General features: G+C 37.2%; 2 protein-coding genes across 7 annotated transcripts in view; one reads left to right on the top strand and one right to left on the bottom strand.

Moving 5' to 3' along the window:
• Positions 1–8,362, top strand: part of LOC128021110 (neurotrimin) — a 309,825-nt gene extending 301,463 nt beyond the window's left edge. For 2 of the 5 annotated variants that reach the window (XM_052608049.1, XM_052608048.1), the window contains 5 exons: positions 21–141; positions 750–901; positions 1,167–1,202; positions 5,393–5,470; positions 5,811–8,362. In XM_052608049.1, the coding sequence (XP_052464009.1) occupies positions 21–141; positions 750–901; positions 1,167–1,202; positions 5,393–5,470; positions 5,811–5,911 (488 nt within the window). In that variant the 3' untranslated portion in view covers positions 5,912–8,362. The remainder of the gene's footprint in view (positions 1–20; positions 142–749; positions 902–1,166; positions 1,203–5,392; positions 5,471–5,810) is intronic. The other 3 variants (XM_052608051.1, XM_052608050.1, XM_052608052.1) reach the window with 3 other exon arrangements.
• An 8,314-nt stretch (positions 8,363–16,676) lies between these two features.
• Positions 16,677–20,669, bottom strand: part of LOC128021109 (opioid-binding protein/cell adhesion molecule-like) — a 131,743-nt gene continuing 127,750 nt past the window's right edge. For both annotated transcript variants that reach the window (XM_052608047.1, XM_052608046.1), the window contains one exon: positions 16,677–20,562. In XM_052608047.1, coding sequence (XP_052464007.1) covers positions 20,459–20,562 — 104 coding nt within the window. In that variant the 3' untranslated portion in view covers positions 16,677–20,458. The remainder of the gene's footprint in view (positions 20,563–20,669) is intronic.

Here is a 20,669-nt window from a genome sequence, read left to right as displayed (position 1 = left end):
GTGTGTTTTTGTGTGTTTAGACCCTCCCAGTGTTTCAGATGGCAGAGATGTTGGTGTGACCCTGGGTCAGAGAGGTGTCCTGGAGTGTGAGGCAGATGCTGTACCCGAGGCAGATTTTGAGTGGTACAGAGATGACAGGAGGTATGGCATTTCACTTCAAGATATTCTGCTTCATCTGCTCCTTTCTTTGGGATAAAACTGTAGCTTTAATGTACACTTTGTAATTTCTCAATTCCAGCAATTTACAGTTTTTTTGTTTTGTTTTGTTTTTTAGATGTGTACAGTAGCAGCTAGTTATCAACAAGAGTCTGTATTTCCTCTATATCTGTCAAAGTCATTATATTGTGAAGTGAAGGACAAATGTTTTTCAGTAGCTGTACACGTCTGACTAGATGTGCTGTCATTCATTCACTGTTTTTAAAAGCTAAGTACTTGAGAGCCTTTGGCTGGAATGTGTCTCAGTACATTCTCTCAAACTGTCTTTGATGTCAAGTGAAGAATAAGTTGTCACAATGTTGTATCATAATTAAATGTGCATAAGGGTGCATGTGCGTGTCCCTCTGCATGCCACTGCCAATAATTCAATCCTCCCGTTTTGCCTCCTTTTAATGTAACCAGACCCACTGCAATCTGCGTCCGAAAATGTTGATGCTGTCATAAATGTAACCTCTAGCTTCAAAGGAAGCTGTGATGTAGCGTAAACAAGGCCGGGCAGATTCAAGTCTCCCCGTTTGCTGACTGTTTCCCAGGATCTTCAATGGCTTTGATGGCATTGAGATCGAGGATGCCGGAGGTTTTTCAAAGCTGACTTTCTTCAACGTGTCCGAGGCAGACTATGGCAATTACACCTGCGTCGCTATCAACAAACTTGGGAGCGCTAACACAAGTATCATCCTATACCGTAAGTTTCAGTGGTTGCTGGTTTGTAAGTCTGTTTAGAGCCTTTTCACAATTCTTTGACAATGTTTTTTTTTTATTCCTTAAACTTTCATAAAATAAAAACCTGAACCAAAGCAGAACTACCTGATAATGTTCCTGTACACACTATGAATTTCCCTTGGTAGTTTCTGACCCGTTCAAGTATTAATCTTTGAGATTTTCATCTCAGGATTCTCCTTCTTTTGCTTTTGATTCATGTTTTTTCATGTTTGTTTTTGTTGATGTAGAAATAATCGAACCCACTAGTTCGACGCTATTGCAAGGTTAGTAGATGGGTATGTGGCGTCCCACTCACCTCGCATTTAAGCATGTTCCAGCATGTTTAATATGCAAACATGGTTATTTTCACATCAACCACAACATGACAAGGTCAGGTCCTTGATACGGCACTCAAGTTTTTTTGGCAAGGGTGGCCCACGAAATTTCCCTGATTTGAACAGGGTAATGTAATTGACATGCCTCGTCTGACAGATTGTTATTGTCAAACAGTAAATCGGCCACTAGCTATTCCTATTAAGAGGGTTATCAGCTTAAAATCCCATTTTGTAATAATATTATATTCAGCACATTGAGTGACAATCTGAATTGGCGCTCTGTGATTGGCATGGAACTGACATGTCTCAATCTGCCTTCAGTCACTGTGGGTTGATGAATGGGTCTCCGTTTTCTGTAACCTAAACATGTTTCTCTTTCTCTTCTGTCACTTTCTTTCCTTTATAACCTTGCTCCATCATGGCATGGCTTCATTATGTCAATGCATGCTCTCATCCGCTGCTTGTAAGTACATGTCTGTGTCTTATGATGTCTTTTGATGTTTGTTGAATTGTTTGCTTCATTATTACTCAGCTGATGAGAAATTTACTTAAAGAAAAATTGTCATCATTTACTCGCTCATACTTCAGTGGAATAAAAAAAAAAAAAAACTAAAAAAATGTATTCTAGCCAATACAATTACGATGAGCAGGGTCTGGACAAAATGGACAGAAAAGCACCATTAAAGTACAGTAAAAGTTCATATTTGTGTCCAATAGTTTGAGAGCAGTTGTGATGGCCAATTCATAAAAGAGTCATTCTTTTGAATTGGACATTTTCAAACAATCAATTGATGTGATTCAGAACACTTCAAAATACTTGAAATATAACACTTGAGTTTAATGGAAAGATTTTACTATACTTTTATGGTTCTTTTTTAAAGCCTAAAAGCTTCAGTCCCCATTCATTATACCATTGAAAAGAACAGACAGCGTATTATTATGTTCCAAAGTCATACAGGTTTGGGACGATAGGCAGTGGGAAAATGATGACACGATTTTTCATTTTTGACTATCATTTTAAATGTGCATTTGCCTCTTACAAAAAAAAGTGCCATGGTGCCATGGTCTTACATGGAAATAGTTACCATGGTAATACACAAAGGTATATTGCACTGTACACTCACAGAATAAAAGGCACAAAAACTTACTGGGGCATTACCTTTTCCAAAAAAGTACTGCCCCAGTGACAAATTTTGTACCTTTTTTTTCTAAGAGTTTACATTAAACATACAGTACCACAGTATACAATGTATATCATTATCCTCCCACAGTAGGAGAGACCTCTTCCTATTTAACTTTTATAACAATTTTGCACATATCGAATTACAGACAATGAGTCAGGTTACAATTGTTAATGTACATTCTATTGATTTTTAGAAAATTATAATGCACTTCAACCAGTAAATCTCAAATAGCTGCATAACTCAAGTAATGGCAACGATTTAATATCAAATAAAATAGTTTATCGTTTTTATGGTACTGATTTTTGGGTTTATATGATACATTATTTTAGCTATGTTGAATAATATGTTTAAAAGCAAAGGTCAAACTGAGACCTTCATTATTTGAAATATTTACTAAAATATACTGATTGTCTGCTAACTCAAGAACAACCTTTTAGATAAAAATAATCTTCACTACTTATTTTAATTTTATTTTTATTTTTTTCATTCACTCATACATTTTTTTCATAAATAAGGTTATTTGATCGCAGAGTTGAGATAAAACGTTGGGAAAATGAGCAAAATATTAGCATATATTACCTTTTAACTTGCAATCTGGCAGTAAAATTAGTATTTTTATTTTTTTTCTCCTTTAAATCTCAAAATCGTTGTATTTTTCTGACAAACCAGTGCACTTTTTTCATGCAGAGAGAGTCTTTACTGAACATATGCTGAATAAATATCATCACTCAGACTTGTTTGTGTTTGAAAATGTATTCGTTATAATTGCCTTTGGTCTTTTCTACCTTTTTTTTGTAAGGGGTCGACCCTCACCTCCATATGTTGTTGTTACTCATTTGTCCTTGCATTGTCCTTTAATCTTTCTTCTCTGCCACGAATAGAAATCTTGTCCTGGCCAACTTTTCTCCACTGTCTGGCCTAAAAAAAATGTGTGGGATTGGTAGCCATGTCCTCTCCGGAGAATCATTAATTGCATTGAATTTGATTGTGAGAACCTCACCTTAGTATAATTACACTTGTGCAGGATTTACTCTAAGCTGTGGCTGCAGAATAATTGGATAGCTGTCCCTAAAGAAAGCCTACCGTACTCTCCTAAATCCAGGGGAAATTAGACTTCAGTCTAAAAGGCCCATCAAAGAGAAAGATTTAATAGACAACAATGCTAATACCATGACATAACATTTGTTTTGTTGGGACTGAATATATCTCTAATAGTGATTGTTCAAACCAAACAGGAAGCGAAAAAGGAAGATCCAACTTCTGATCTCACCAAGAGTGGAAAAAAAATATTTGTTCAATTGATACAAATTTATATACAGTAATTTGTTATGTTAATATACATCGGTTTGTGTATATGCATATACTGGGGGTTGCATGACTACTGTACTTTTTACTTGTTTACTAATTGTTTAAAAAAATGAGTAGACTAGTCTGTTGTGTTTATTAAATGACTCGCCACTTGCCATTCAGCCATCCAAATTTACCATGGCTAACAGCATGTCTACACTGTAGAAACCAAACAGACTGCTTCAATTTATCAGTGAGGTTGTATACGCTTCGTACAACTTTTTTTTTCAGTATAGGCATGCAATAACAAGAATATGTCCCATGCAGCTAAGATGATGCGGGCAATATCTTTACTGCCAGACTCATGCTGCTTGTGTTGTGATGAACAGTGTATAAAAACACCTCACACTCACTTATAGTTGCTGTCATCCTCTGGACACCGTTCAGAGCAATGTGTGGGATTATGATGGAACATGATGCATAATTTATACCATATGGAAGTGTTCTTCCCAGATGATTTCTCTATAAGGATTTCAGAAAGTTAATCAAGAGTTCTAAGGCATGAACCAAGCCAACTAGCTCTGAGATGAAATCAAAGTTCACATTGCTTGATTGGAGTTGGTGGTTGTTAATGAACAATTCATCCCATGGTAACCATACAGTAGTCCTCTGAAAGGTTGATCCAGGGAGGATTGTGAATAATGTAGTTCTTCATTGAGAATGTGCCTATCAAACATTATTTATTATTATTATTTTATTTAAAATAAAGCTGGAATCACACAGACTTGTTGCCTTTACAGATACATATTTCAGTACTTGGAGTGTATAAATCTGACTTATATTACAAATCAGTTTCTCTATGGAGAAAATAAACAGGATTTATATTCCTGAAAGTAGTTTATTAGTCAGTGCAACCCTTAAATATACATATACACACATTCAGTATTTCAACATTGAACATATCGGAACATTAGCATCTTAGTTTGACTAAAACTTCACCTGCCAAGCTGTGTCTTGCTCAGCTAAATCTCATAAATCACATTTTACAGTAAGGTTAAAGTTAATAAGAGTTTTTTTGTATTATTGCTGATTTATAAAAGTGCAATAGTTTTTATCAGACTTCCGTATTTAATTTATACTTTTTCATTTCCATTTTATACTATGACAACCACTCAGTTGTCTGTGTGGCTTGTGAATCGTCTGATCTACACCTCTGCTTTAGTAATCTCAGTGATTATCTTGTTTATAAGCAACTGCAATTATGGCTGACCTCGGCGTTTGACTGGTCAAGGATGCGCTGTACAGTAGGGTAATGATAGTGATAGCACAGGGAAATGAGATGTGCTGGTTTGAAATGAGAAGAACAGATGCTCCTAAACTACAAATGTGACCACTAAAGACCTTTGCTTAGGCGTTAATTTGCCGAACTGGATCGCTTTCGTCCCAGTTAGATGACCCACTATCCACAGCAGACCAGCGGAACCATGCCAGAAATACTCTAGATTGACTTGAAATACTCTAGATTGTTTTTATGCAAAAACAACTTAGACCAAAATACGTGCCTAATAGCACCAACAGGAAAGAAGCACTATAGTTTGCTCTTTTTTTCTTTATGAGCTCATATTTCTTTTGTTCTTAAGTGTTTTTGTTATATAATCTCTCTTTTAGTGGAGACGGCTTCAGTTTTCGAACTGACTTCATCAGATTTAGAGCAAACAGCCGTTGAAAACAATGATTTGTTGGAAGGTTTGTGATACACAAGCTATTAAATACTACTAATCACTACAAACTCATCTTCAAATAAGAGATGCTGTACTAACACATAGATTTTAACAAGACTTAGAAAATAGCTCTGTAAAGTTAGAAAAAGCTGACAGCTGACTTCCTTAAAAAAAAAAAAAAAAAAAAAAAGATGATATTGAGGAAGTAAGATAAAATCAGAAGTGCAGGTATGTAGGTGAGCGCCCTGCACAAGAGTTCATGCAATGTTAGATACAGTCTGAAGAATAAAAACGAGGCAGTTTACCACGAAGTTGGAAGCCGAAGCTGTTTTGCCTGACATATGTGAATCTCTTCAATGCTTTAGGACCCGGAGCAGTTCAGGATGGCAACAGCGGAACGTCAACGGTCTTTACACCCACCTGTCTACTTCTCATCATACTTCTACAACTCTTGCTCAAGTTTTGATGCCAATGAAGATGCTTTCAGTGGATAAAAATTACAGTTTGTGTGACATCACTCTCATTCCGGAGTCACAAATTGTGCATGGGTCACCGAAAATGCCCCAAAGTGTGCATGGGGTTACCCAAGTACTTATTTTTAATAAAGTAATCATGCATTTCTTTTGTTTATAATATAGTTTAATAATGTAACTCATCTTACATTGCTAATTATTTTTATTTTTTTGCCCCACTGAATGCAGTTTTTGAATCCATAAAATGCAAATGACAGAGGCATGTTTCATTTTAAATATTTATTTTTGCGACTCTTTTTAATTTAACTCTGTAACCCCTTAAGAATTCCTATAAAATACAGTGTGATTGGGGAGTAAATATTTCAAGTCAAAGGCATGCGATATGGAAAGGCATATGTCTCCGTCTTTATTTTTCTTTTTTTGGATTGTTTTTATATACTTGACTGTATCATTACTGTACAGCTGATCAAAATAAGCAGCACAAAAGACACAAACATGTTTTAGCTCTGTAATATTCACATCATGTTTTGTTTTGTTTTTGAGTGCATCTAATTTGCATTTTACCATTTAACACACACAAAACAATGCGGTACATATCAGTTTTTTTTAATATATTTTTATATTATTTTGATGACTAGAATGGCACAGTTGGACTATGCAGCATAAAAAAGCTCTATAAAATGGATTTATTTGCACCACAAAGTAATAAATCAGATGGTGGTATAATTTTATGAATTGACAATGTGTGAGTCAAAGTTGGAAAAAGATGCATTTGGAGATTTGTTCTTTAATGCTAAAATATTGGATCCAAATTTAAAAGCCTGAAGAGCAATCTGTTAACATCTGTTTAATTTTTATTTTTGTTGCTACAGTAGTTTTTCCAAATGTGTCTCCAAATCTGTTGATTCTGTCCAGATTTAGATTTACATAAACCAAACCGGGCGCTTCAAATGTTCTTTATTTAAACACTCTCATCGCCGTTCCTGCTAACATCTCTGTATGTATATGCATATATATAACTTGTACAAAGGGAAAATATGCACACTTGTTTTTACTAAAATTGTGAACCTGTTTAATACAATGCAACATTTTCTATTTTTTGTTATTTCCATTTTCTGAAGCTATGTAATTTATTTCTCAAATGGTATTATGGTAGATACCAGCGCATTGCAGTTACTCATTGTGAGCTCTGATGTCTAAATATTGTGCTTTCGGAAAAAGCTGATAAGACTCATTTGCCCATCATCATCTCATCAAGAGAAAATGTAATGTTATCCTTCGTATTCTGGAAAAAAAAGTGAGATTTGATTAGAAGTTCAGTTTCTGAATCTTCCCATCACAGTATTAAGGTGCAGTTTGGACCTCAAATCCATATTACAATTTGTTTTCTGTTTTATTGCAACATTTGACAGGATGTAAGCCTTATGTTTCCCCCTTTTTTCATTTGAAGGAATAGTTCTGCTAAAAATGAAAACGGTCATCATTTATTCACCCGCATGCTTTTCCAAAGAATAAACATAACACACAATTCTGAGAACAGAAACAAGTATTCCTTGAAGATTTCAGTTATTCTGCTAAACTATCAGGCCTCAGATGACTTGAAATGTAATGCAAAAGTCATGCTGACCACTTTTATGGTGTTTTCTTGTCATTTCTGTTGCTCAACAGCATCTGTCACTTAACTATTGAGACATTTGCCAGTTCATAATTTGTGATTTATGAAAGAAAAAAACATGCAGGTTTAGAAAATACTTGAGGGTGAGTAAATGATGGCAGTTTTGTATGAACAATCCCTTTAAATGCATGTTTTTAAAATCACATATCAGACAGAAATGAATCTACCATTAGTCCAGTGGATTTTAAGCACAAGTTGTATGTTCATGAAAGGGAATGTGATGTATGTGCAGTGTGCAGTTCTTGCCCCAAAGTTGTACTGTTTAGCATAATGGCATTACTTTTTATCTTTTAGTTTTTTCTTTAAGACTTGGGGACCACAATCGGACTAAGAACAATTCACACATTTCATGAATAGGCAGGTCCGTGAGAATAAAATGGTCACGACAGTCAGAAATCCTCCACGGTTATGGCAGTACTTTAATTTAAAATCACGAATTTCAAAAGCATCTCCTGATAATTAATGTCTGTGTGGAAAAGGTTTTGAAACAAAGCTGATCAAAGAGAGAGCGATCAATCAATGCACCGTATTAACAGAAACACAAGGCTTGTCTGTTCATGGCTGTAATTCAATTCACACTTCCAACTTGGGATCCCACCACCCAACCTTTAAAAGATCCAGCCTGGAGAAGTTCATTTTGTTCCACTGATCTCTGGTGGTTCCCTGGAGAAGTATTTTAACTCCTTGTATTGTAAAGAATTTGTTTTTCCTTTAATGGAGATGGTGTGTTCATATTTAAGACTTACAATAATAAAATGTTGTATCTAAATAGATTTTGTTCTTGGTTTTATTGTAATTCTTGAAAGAAAGGATTCATAGTTATAATAATTATATACAAAATTGTATTATATACAAATATAAAATATACATGCACAATTAACTGTCATCTCTCTGGTCTACCTAGGTGGCAATATGGTCTTATTTATATTTGGATTATAAGGTGATTAGTCTTGTGCCTCTTTGTGCCAGAGTATAACTGAACCAGTAAATGATTGAGTTACTTGGGCTAATGCGGCATTCCATTTGTACTCAGAATTTGGAATTTTTAACTGGAACGCCCTCCCAAGTCAGAGTTCCAAGTCAGTATCGCAACAACTCCAACTTCAGAATCTAATATGGCTGCACAGTGCATCAACAAAAGAGAAACAGTAATATATTGTTTATTATCACTTATGACAATGTGTCCCTATAAACTCAGTGGTGCACCAAGTACTATCCAACCTCTATTTGTCATTATACTATGGCCTTATCTGTAAAAAATATTTTCTTACTTTACTGGAACACGGTCCGCTTCGGTGTGACATCATTCCTAGCTCTGAAATACTATTTCCAAGGTAAATGTAACCTAGCATAATTGTCACTTTATACTTGAATATTTTTTAGAGTGGGTTTATGTTTTAGAATCTTTGTAGACACAAACTTTAAATAGAAATAGAAATGCTGACCCAGTAGCAGGACATGTTCTCACACTATCTGGTATAAGTTGTCACAATAGCCATTAAAAAGGTAAAACATTAAACAGTTTTAAGTAACAGTAAAACAACTATTCATGAAATACACACATATATATAAATTGTATACAATTAACACAACTTGCTAGGCCCGATAATCACTGAGGTTACTGAGATAACCTCAGTTCCATGAAATAAGGGAACAAGCGTTGCATCGCTGATGCTTATGGGGGAATTCTTCAGTATGTGGGTCCACTATCACAGCTGTAGTTTGCTTGGACAAGCACTGAATGGGAAGGACGTGCCCAGCTTGAATGGGGCTTCCATCACTCAATGTTAAGTGGAGTGATGGAGAGTGAGCGCAAGACTTCTTTGAGGAAATTCTGGCCTCAGTGTGAATTTACCCTCTCCTCTTCCTGTCTGTGTTTTGATTAAGACAGCTTTTGAGGCTAAGGATCCAAAGTCACTCTGGGACGGGGACCTTGACGTTTAGCAAATGGGTAGCGTTTCACTGAATGTGAACAAATCAGTCTTTAGTATCAGAGTAAACAGGAGTTTCCCCACAAGCATCAGCAACACAACAGGAGAGACAGTTCAAAAAGAATATGAAGAAATGTTTATTAAGCGGCAAATCAGCATATCAGAATGATTTCTAAAGGATCATGTGATTTTGAAGAATGGAGTAATGGCTGCTGAAAATTCAGCTTTGACAACACAAGAATAAATTACATTTTAAAATATATTACAATTATTTGAAAGCCCAAACCAGCTCAAACAACATCTGTGTGTGTACTATATATCAGACATTTGTGTAAATGTATAGGCCTATAAATATGCTATTATGTTCCCTTGTTTATCCACTTAAAGAAAAAAGAAAAAAAGGTAACACTCATTAGTTAAGCATTAGGAAACAGTTAATTCATCATTTATAAAGCATTAATAGACATTTATAAGCAGTTTATAAATACAGATATAAATGCTTTATACCTGATTTAAAAGCATATCTATAATGTATTTATAATTGTTTTTTCATACTTTATTACTGATCAATTTATCCTTTCTAAATTAAGTATAGCATTATTTACACACCAGTTATTAAGGAGTTGTCAGTGGTTCATAAGATCACTTAGAAATTGTAAGTAAATGATTAATAAACTATTTAAATGTGTATTCATACATCTTTTCATTCAGACATATAGTAATAGTTACTTATAGTGTTAATAAATGGTTTATTAACATGTATTTCTACTGTAATTCAGGGTTAATTCAGGTAGTTATAAAACATGTAGTTGTTAGTTAACTATTTTTGTGAGCTCATCTAAAGTGAGGACTATTTATGCCTTGTAAAGCTTTTACAAATGAGATTTAAAGGCTGTTAATATTTCTATGTTCTGTATCACTGTGTTGTTTTTGTTTCTGTTTTTTGTTTAGAAGAACTGAGCCTTTAAATATCCTTTATAAATGCTTTACAAGGCATAACTAGTCCTCACTTTAGATTAGCTCACATAAATAGTTAACTGACCACTACTAAATGCTTTATAACTACCTGAATTTACTACATTTCTTGTGATCTTATGAATCACTGGCAACTCCTAAATAACTGGTTTGCAAATAATGCTATTCTTCATTGAGAAATGATAAATTGATCATGAATAAAGTATGAAATTACACATTATAGATATGCTTTTAAATTAAGAATAAAGCATTTATATCTGTATTTATAAACTGATTATTACTGTCTATTAATGCTTTATAAATTATTAGTTATCTGCTTACTAATGCTTAATTAATGATTAATAGTGTGCAGTTATTATAAAGTATTACCAAAAAAAATATATTGAAAACTTTTTGAAACCAGAACAAATCTCATCAACCCAGGCTGATTCAAAATCAATAATTCACAGCTCAGACTGAGCACTTAAGCACCATCTCTATCCTCTGGTTAGTGTTTTATAGGGATTTGACACACAGCCTGTGGGAGTGATGCACGTGATGCGCAAGTCTGTTTAATGTCTGTCTATCTATCTATCTTCCGATTTTGACAACCATATAGTGTAACAGCATTCCCTCTTATTGGGGCAAGGCATGTTGTCTGTCTGTCTGTCTGTCTGTCTGTCTGTCTGTCTGTCTGTCAGTCAGTGTTATTTTATTTATTTATTTTTTAAATATTAAATATTTATTTTTTTAATTAGTAATGACTTAAATGTATGTGCCTATACACAAATTACCATAATCCTAACCTTAGAATATAAATAAATATATAAATTATATAATATAAAAATAATGGGAAGATGACGCAAGTAGAATTTAACAAACAAATGTACATAGGGTTTAGAGCAGGGGGTAGAGCAGGTGAGAAATGATTTCTCGTGATGATTTCTCGCCAATCATTTGTCCAAAAGCTATTAATGTTTTACATAAAAACAAAAGATGGAAGCCAGGGAACGATCACCTTTTATGCCTGGAGGTGAAGGTAGACAATCACCTCCCTTGAAGTAAACAAAAGCCTGCTCTGTTCCTCCCTTCTGTACTCCTGGTGGACTTCTTTATCTTACAGCCCAGGAGCGGCCCTTTGGAACATGCCATGAGAGCTGCTTATTTGGAAAGACAAATGTGAATAAATAAGCATTCTTACAGACCGCATTAACATGACATGACATTTCTTGGCTGCATTATCTTTAGGACCACAGCCAAACCATGAGCGTGTAGGCAATAGAGCAGGACCAGTTTGAGGAGAGATGTGCTAGTGAGGTAAACTGTCTTTTAAAACATAGCATGTCAACACTGCTAAACTTGCTAAAAGTACTCTGTGCAATAGATACATATAGGTTTATGATACAATGGCTAATAAATTATTATTATTATTATTTTTAAGAATTTTGATCAGACTACAATAATAGTTTCTGCTGTTAGATTAAAGAAATAGCCCCTCGTGCCATTTAAAATGCAGACAAGCCTGTTTCTTAATCTGAAAAGCTCTGGAGAAATTTAGCATTACATTATTTGCCCACTAATGGATCCTCTGCAGTGAATGGGTGCCATCAGAAGAAGAGTTCAAACAACTGATAAAAACACAACAGTAATCCACGAGTCTAGTCCATTAATTAACATCTTGTGAAGCGAAAAGCTGCATGTTTTTAATAAGCCAATGTATCAAATTGATCAAGATGTCAGATGGTTGAAATACTGTTCCCTGTCAAGGGAACTTCTAACTGCGTCCTCTGAAGGGACACTATGGGGAACACCTCGTCGTGACCCGTGTCTGAAGCATACTTTGAAAAACGGCAACGTGTTGGCCGGCGACAGCCTCTGACGTCGCTACCGGCGCGACTATAAATACGCGCCCGTAGGACCCGTCACTTATCTTCTTCGTCTTCATTGACTGTTTTGTTTGAAGTGTGCATCTGAGAAACGACAAGAACGGTAAGAGCGATCTATTATTGTTGTCATGGCATCCACTAGCAAGGCTTTTAAACAGTGTGTGCATCCATGTCAGCATTATTTGACACCTGATGACACACACAGTCTTTGCATCTCTTGTTTGGGCGAAGAGCACGCGTGCTGCTGGGTTCTACCCAGAAAGAGCAGGAGATATTTGAGAGTGGCGAAGAAGCTGAGGCTGAGCTGCTCATATCTCCTGCTCTGCGTATGGGGAGCTGTTAGAGGTTATGGATCACGCCACGGCAAAAAAAAAAAAAGAAAAAAAAAAAGCGTGCCAGAAAGGTAACGTCGCGAAGTCGCCTCGATGAGCGTTATTTGTCTGACCATAGCCTGCCAGCCCAGGTGAGCCTTCCATTCTTGCCTGACTTACATGCAGAAGTCGAAAAGGAATGGAAGAAGCCGTTTTTCTCTCGGATCCATTGGTTTCAGCATACGAGATATGCTGATATCGATGGCATGCACGAGAACGGCTATGAGAGGATGCCCCCTTTAGAAGAGATGCTGGCTAGCTATCTCTCAGTTGGGGAACATCATCTCTAAAATCTCCCTCTTTGCCATCTAAGCCCTTCCAGGATACATCCCGCTTAAATGGTAAATCATACGCAGCAGCAGAGCCCGGACAACAAAGGGGTCCTGGCCCATCTCGATCTGAGGATTGAAGACGGGCGCAGAAGGCTAGTGTTGCGGCTCCCGCTCCTCCCCCGCCTGAGGGACAAGAGGAATCGCGGGTCACGAAGAGGTAAGCAGGGTCTGAGGGATGTGATTCAGACGAGGCAGCGTTCTCGTCCAGATCGGAGCGATACCTAGGAGTTAGTCACTTCCTTTTTGATTTTTTTAACTTCAGTTTTATTTCTCCCCTGCCTAATTCCCCTGTTGCCTCAAGTGATGCTCCCCTCGCTTGAGGGTTGGAGCTTGCCTCTCCCGTGCGATCCAGTGCCTCTGCGATGCTTAGGAACCTTTCTGTACACACGCTAAGCCTGTGTACTTTCTCAAAACCACATGGTGGTCAGTGTGCACGTGAACACTTTGCGCACTGTCTCAAATCCAAGTGGTAAGTGTGCACGCAAGGCTCTGCACACTTTCTAAAATCCTGTACGGTAGGGGTTACGCGTTCTGCTTCGTTCCCTTTCTGAAGATGTTAGCCCTGGGGTCCATGGGCTTCATTCAACCAGTGTGTATTTGTTATACACCCCGAGCATCGCTTCCCTCAACATGAGGGGCTGTGTGGACTCCCACATATTGTGGTTATCAGGTAGTAGGCTTCATCGGGCCTCTCTGATGGTGAGTTCCCACATACTGTGGTTGTTAGGTAGTAGGCCTCACCAGGCCTCCCTGGAGATTTAGCTCCCACATACTGTGCGTTTTCACTAAATAGCATATTGTGGTTTTTCAGATAGTAGGCTTCACCAGGTCTCTCTGAAAGCAAGCTCCCACATACTGTGGTTGTCAGGTAGTAGGCCTCACCAGACCCCCCTGGTGTCAAGTTCCATATTATCTTCCACTGAGGTGGTTATCTGGTAACAGGTAGTAGGCCTCTCTAGGCCTCTCTGTAGGTGAACTCCCACATATTGTGGTTATCAGATAATAGGCTTCACAGATCTCTCTGAAGGTGAGCTCCCACATACTGTGGTTGTCAGGTAACCTTTCAGTACACACGCTAAGCCTGTGTACTTTCTCAAAACCACATGGTGGTCAGTGTGCACGTTAATGCTTTGCGCACTGTCTGAAATCCACATAAGTGGTAAGTGTGCACGCAAGGCTCTGCGCACTTTCTGGAATCCTGTACGGTAAGGGTTACGCCCTCCGCTTCGTTCCCTTTTCTTAAGATGATTAGCCCCAAGGTTCCTTGGGCTTCATTCAACCAGTGTGTATGTGTTATACACCTCAAGCACCGCACCTCAACATGGGGGGCTGTGTGGGCAATTCTCGCGGTAGTTTAGCAGCGCTCCCCTTTTCAAAAAGGGTCGCCTATGAGCATGCTGCTCGGAGCTCGGAGTCCTCCTCTCATGGGAGACTGAATTCTCGGTTTTGTCATCAGAGCACTCCAGTACTACATACTGTTTTGAGACGCACTGTGAGAGCAGACATCCTGCTGAGGCAGGGGCTGAGGCTCGGAGAATGGCGCCTTCGCACCAAGGTGTTGAAGCAGAGTTGGAGAGGTTGGCCAGACCTGGGTGGATCGGTTTTGCGGCTCGAGAGAGCGTCCCACTATCCCCTCTTGCTTCCTCTGACTCATCCAGCTCCATTGGGGCTGGATGCCATGGTACAGGCGTGGCCAAGGCTTCATCTGTACGTTCCGTCCTCCAATTGCTCTGCTCCCGGGCCATTCCATCTACGAGCTGCTCTATCAGAGTTCCACGAGAGCTCCTCCTTTGTGACAGGCAAGACTTGGTAATAGACAGTGCTAGGTTCTTAGCCGTTTCCCTTTAAAGGAATCTTTCGTGATTCCAAGTCTTCAGCTCTACCCCGGGCCAAGGCCCTACAGGTAAGTTGGGTATGTAGCTTAGGCCTTTGGCCATAAGGGATAATGTCATGGACAGCCGTCGAACCGTCCCAGGGGCAACTCCCGGTGAAATGGTAGAGTTGGTACTTAGTGTTTGCCATGATTCTGGCCTGCACTCCCCTCAGCATGGCGGCGTGGGTATACTGTTCCCCATAGTGTCCCTTCAGAGGACGCAGTTCGAATTCCCTTGACAGGGAACGTCTCAGGTTATGAATGTAACCATGGTTCCCTGAGAGGGAACGAAAAACTGCGTCCTCTAGCTCCCTGACATGCTTCGGACGCAAGCTTCACGAAGAAGATAAGTGACGGGTCCTACGGGCGCGTATTTATAGTCGCGCCGGTAGTGACGTCAGAGGCTGTCGCCGGCCAACACGTTGGCGTTTTTCAAAGTATGCTTCAGACCAGTGTCCCTTCAGAGGACGCAGTGTCTCGTTCCCTCTCTGGGAACCATGGTTACATTCGTAACCTGAGACGTTTTCTCCTGTGAAAAGTCTTCTCTAAATCAGGAGATAATTATCCACAGATCAAGCACCTTTTATGATGAAAACAGTTCTTAATAAAATATATGGGTGGATTTTGATGTAAGAGTTCAACAGTGGATGGACTTTTTCACTGGAGGAAGCGTTATTATTGATTATGGACTGGTATTTTGGCTAGAAGAGACAGTTTAAAGTTAAACCACCATAATGATATATATGAACTCTCATTCTGATGGCACCCATTCACTGCAGAGGATCCATCGGTGAGCAAGTGATGTAATACTAAACGTCTCCAGACCTGACGAAGAAACAGACATTTTAGATGGCCTGAGGGGTGGATACATTTTCAGCTTTTCCCTTTTTCCATCTTGGCAGATGTATAACACTGAGACCAGTAGTTGGAAATTCTAGCCAAAGGACAGCACCTAATAAAATAAACTTTTAATGGAAATCTCCTTATTATGCAGAAACATTTCTTTTTTTAATAAAAGTAGTAAGGCACTCAAGGTTGTGCTACTGTATTTTGTTATTATACCACATTATGCCTAACTTCACCTTTAAGCCATGAATATATTTCAATATAATATGACCTTTTTGACCTTTATTACTTAATTAAAATTAGGGATGTAGTGATGTTTAATATTCTGACTTTATTGAACATTATTTCCATGTTGCTAATAAAGTAATGAAAATCCAATATTAAGATGATACACTATTTTATGTAAAAAATAAAATAAAAATAAACCCTAACAAAACAATGTTTTTTTTTTTTTTTTTTAAGATTTACATGGTAACATTTTATGATAAAGTCAAATTAGTTAACATTAGTTAATGCATTGCTGATTTAACTATCATGATAGCATTACCAAACAATGAGCCTTACCATTTGTTACAGTATTTATTATTCCTTTTTACATTAATTAATAAAAATACAGCTGCCAGCTCCGGCTCATTAGATAATATTAGATACAAAATTAGTTTTTAGCTGATTTTAGTTTGATTGTTAGTTCTTATTAACTAATGCAGGTAATGTTAGGAAATGACACCTTATTGTAAGTGAAACCATCAACAAACGTAATCTAAATGTAAAAATGGGGAAATAAGCATTCATAATTAAATATCCAATATCCGTAACCAATATGGTGCTGATAGATTGTGCATCCCTTTTTAAAAGATTATATGCCAGTACATTAGATAACAACCCCAAACTAGAAGAAAATATTCTTAACTTTATTACACAGAACACATACAACAGTCTTGTACTCATTTTCCAATAGTAAAAAAAAGAAAAATACAACTACGGCTGTACATGCACATTGAGAGAGCTGTGTGTTGCAAATGTTAAAGTATTATACACTTTACAATCGTAACTAGATAGAGACAGTCAGAAAAATAAATACAAACATACAATACAGTTTTGCAAGGGAGGGCAAAATACTTTTTTGCCAAGAGATTTTTGGGCGAAACACTGTTGCTATGATTAGATGTACCATGTATAGTTGCAGCAGTTTTCAAATAATGATGATCAGGTCAGCAGAAATGCTTGCTATTTTGTTCCCTCAGACGACGATAAATATATCAATAATAAAAAAAAATAATAAAGCAAAACAATTACATTCTGAAGTATACCTGTTTGTAAGTTAAATGGATTTGCAATGCCATTTTATGTACAGTACACTACTGCCGATCACTGTGAAGGTTGTAGCGCCAAAGTCTGTGGTTTGTACCGTCCATCCCAGCAGGCAAAATGACATCACTGTCAATAGCTTCTTCACTGTCACAATATTAGTATTTTAAAAAGTTAACTGACATACCAAAATGATACTCTAATAATCTACAGAACAACTTATGTACTTTAACCTGTTACAAACTTCACTAGAAATCATTGGGCAATTTCACTCGAAACACAACTGAGATTAATGATTAATGATACTTATCAAAAGATGTTTTGATGTCTTTCGAAACATTAAAATAACAACTTACAAAAATGCATCCCAAGCTGAAGTTTCCAGGGTTGATACTGAATCTACACGATTGCACGACCACATTATTTATTTTTTCTTTTAAAATGCACGCAAGGCACAGTGCTAACAAGGAAAAGGTGTGTGGATCTCCGCAAATACACCATCCTTATATTTAACAATAAAAAAAATAAAATAAAAAAAACAGGATAAATGAATTTGCATATATTTCTCTTTTTTTTCATACAGCATTTTTAACTTACTGCATGTTTTTATGTTCAGTGTCATGCTTAATGTTAAGAGCTCATGAATGTCATAATCAAAGTGAGATTTAATTAATATTTCAACTCCGTGTTAACATGATCTGATATCCATGAGAGCAAATCTTCTGAAAGAGCTCTGCCATGCTAAAGTCAGGCAAAAAAAACAGAGCAGCGTCCTTCAAATCAGAGCGCAGGAAATTCACTTCAAAATCAACTGAAAGGTAATTTACAATCTATGGACATATATGTATTTCTCTGTGATGTGCCAGACCTTGGACGTGAATCATTCCTCTTCACCGTGTTTGTCTAGCACTGTTGACATTGTTTACTGAAGCTGAATGCAGACAGCTCACAGACAAGGTCTCTTTTAGCGCTGTAATGTTAGTCGTCTCGGTTGAGTGCATGTGACAGCCTGTATTTTCTTAGAGGTACTTTAATGGAATTTTCACCTAGAAATTAAAATTTGCTGAAAATGTACTCACCCTCAGGACATCCAAGATGTAGAAGGGTTTTGTTTCTTCATTAGAACAGATTTGAAGAAATTTAGGATGCCACCATAGTGGGGTTCCCTTACAGTCAATGGGTGCCGTCAAAAATGAGATTCCAAATAGCTGATATCAACAGTTTGAAGTTGAAAACGCCTTAATTTTATTTATTTTTTTCACAATTGTTAATTGATGGACTGGAGTCCTGTTTATTACAGTACTTGTGTATTGTTGTGATGTTTTTATCAGATTTTTTCATTCTGACAGCAGCACCCACTCACTGCATAGAATCTATTGGTTAATGTGATGTAGTGCTACATTTCTCTAAAAGTGTTCCGATAAAGAAACAAGCTCATGTTGGATGGTTTGAAGGTGAGTACATTTTCAGCTAATTTTTATTTTTGGGTGAACTGTAAGCTCCTGTACACTGCCGGCTGCTGATAAGTGGACTTTTCCACTTTCCACAAGTATCTTATGAGTTTGTTGACAGGTCAGCTTTCATAGAGTAACGAGTATGAAAGTACAGCAGCTATATCACCAGACTTATGAAAGGAAAGATATGGGATATGAAACAGATGAAATCTGAGATTACCATATTCTTCCATCTGCTCAGAAATGCACAATTTGACATTTATAGGACATTATATTAGTGTGGAAATTAGTGCTAAAGATCACGGATAAATTGATGGTTATCACCCACAGACACGCAAGGAAATATGTCTGCTACTGGGACTTCTTTGTCCTCAGAAGTTATTAAATATCATTTTATTATATCGTTTGTGATAACAGTTTTGGCTTCTGTCAAATTTACTTCACCGAGACTCAAGAATACAAAATCATACACACTTAAAAGAACCTCAGCACCAAAAACCTGAGAAAGAAGTTTAAACTCTCCAGTAGAGTCATCCAAAGCAAATTCGATTCGTTTAAAACAATACAAAGGTATCTGGACAGGGATTTACAACAAAATATACAATGAGTGATGGTTATTTGGTGGTATAAAATGTGACCTGTGGAGATCAAGACTGACTAAACCACTCTATTGGACTTTATAGAGGAAATCAAACCTGTTCAGATCAGTTCCTCTGTTCCATTTGGTACGTTTATGATTATACAGCCTGCAACAGCTGTCATCCTAAAGGGTCTTTATACGAGGAACAGATTTTATGTAGCTTACATTAGGGCATACCATCTGCGACTACATTAAACACATCTCTAAGAGCAGCGTAAAACATATTAGACCAGGTAAGGAGTCTATCCTACTATATCTCAGCACGTGCAGGTTATCGGTGGGATTCCTTTGTCATTTGAACACCATCAGTTGCAGATGAGCACTGAGGATGCACATGCTTTTAGGAACTGTGTGCTATATTATATTGAACCCATAGATCTTATGTGTGTTTGCATACATCTGTACATGTACAGTAACTCAAATATCACATACCGCATCCCCAAAAAGTATTTGGACATTTAGGACACATGTTGTGTGTGAATCTCATGTTGTAGTTGTATTTATTTGTGTGTTTTAGAACTGTTGAAATGTTCAATGTTCATACTGCAGTTTATGTAATGAGCTACACTGGAGAAGTGACTTCATCCGCTGAGAACCAAGGGGATTAAAAGTAATTGGGGAAAAAATGAAAGAGGATGAAAATGGAAATGCAAGAAAAGTGAAGTTAGTTCACTAAGTTAGTAAAAAAAAAAATGATAATTTGCTTGTTGGTGTCACTTGGTGTAATTTTAAATTGTGATTCAAGTGTCCAAATACTTTCTGGGCCCATTGAAGCTTTATTATTATTATTATGATTATTATTATTATTATTATTATTCTTTGTTTCTTTCTTTTTTGCTGTGTGTAATTTTTATTGATGTATAAAATAAAAAAAATCATGTTATATTACAGGACACCAGTAACCTCAATTCACTGTTCAATACCGAGCAACAAACCATTCAGTTATTCACGATTACATGAATTTTTGCTTCTCTTTTCACATACAAAAGGTTGGCGAGACACATATAGTGGTTCTATTATTATTTCTACCCAGCTAACAAACTGACTCCATTCATAGTCCAGTTCACTGTCTCAAAACACGGTTAAATCCCAAAGCGTCTCATTACAGACCCATAAACCCACACTGAAACTTCCCTTCAGAAATGAAAACATAAGACAAAATTATTTAAATGATGATGATGTTAATAATAACTGATAAAGTACTCTCCCTCTGTGTGTGTGGGACTGTGAGTCTGTGTGTGTACAGAGAAACGGACACACCGCTTTAGCATCAAAACTTGCTGAAGACCGAAAGTGTTAAAACGAGAGTCAGAAGCAAGAATGAGCTGGTCGGCGATAAGGCTGCGTTGTTCACATCGTGTATCGCTCCGGGGCCTGTGGGAAAAGAACCCCTACACGTTAACAACCTCCCAAACATCCACTGTGTATATCGTCATGCATTATGCTGTTCAAAGAAATTGCTGCGAATGCAGCGCTCAAAC

This window comes from Carassius gibelio, chromosome A10 (assembly GCF_023724105.1).
Source record: "Carassius gibelio isolate Cgi1373 ecotype wild population from Czech Republic chromosome A10, carGib1.2-hapl.c, whole genome shotgun sequence".
In the NCBI taxonomy this organism is placed as follows: domain Eukaryota; kingdom Metazoa; phylum Chordata; class Actinopteri; order Cypriniformes; family Cyprinidae; genus Carassius; species Carassius gibelio.
The sequence above is the reverse complement of the archived record's forward strand: the minus strand, read 5'-3'. Positions and strand labels throughout refer to the sequence as shown.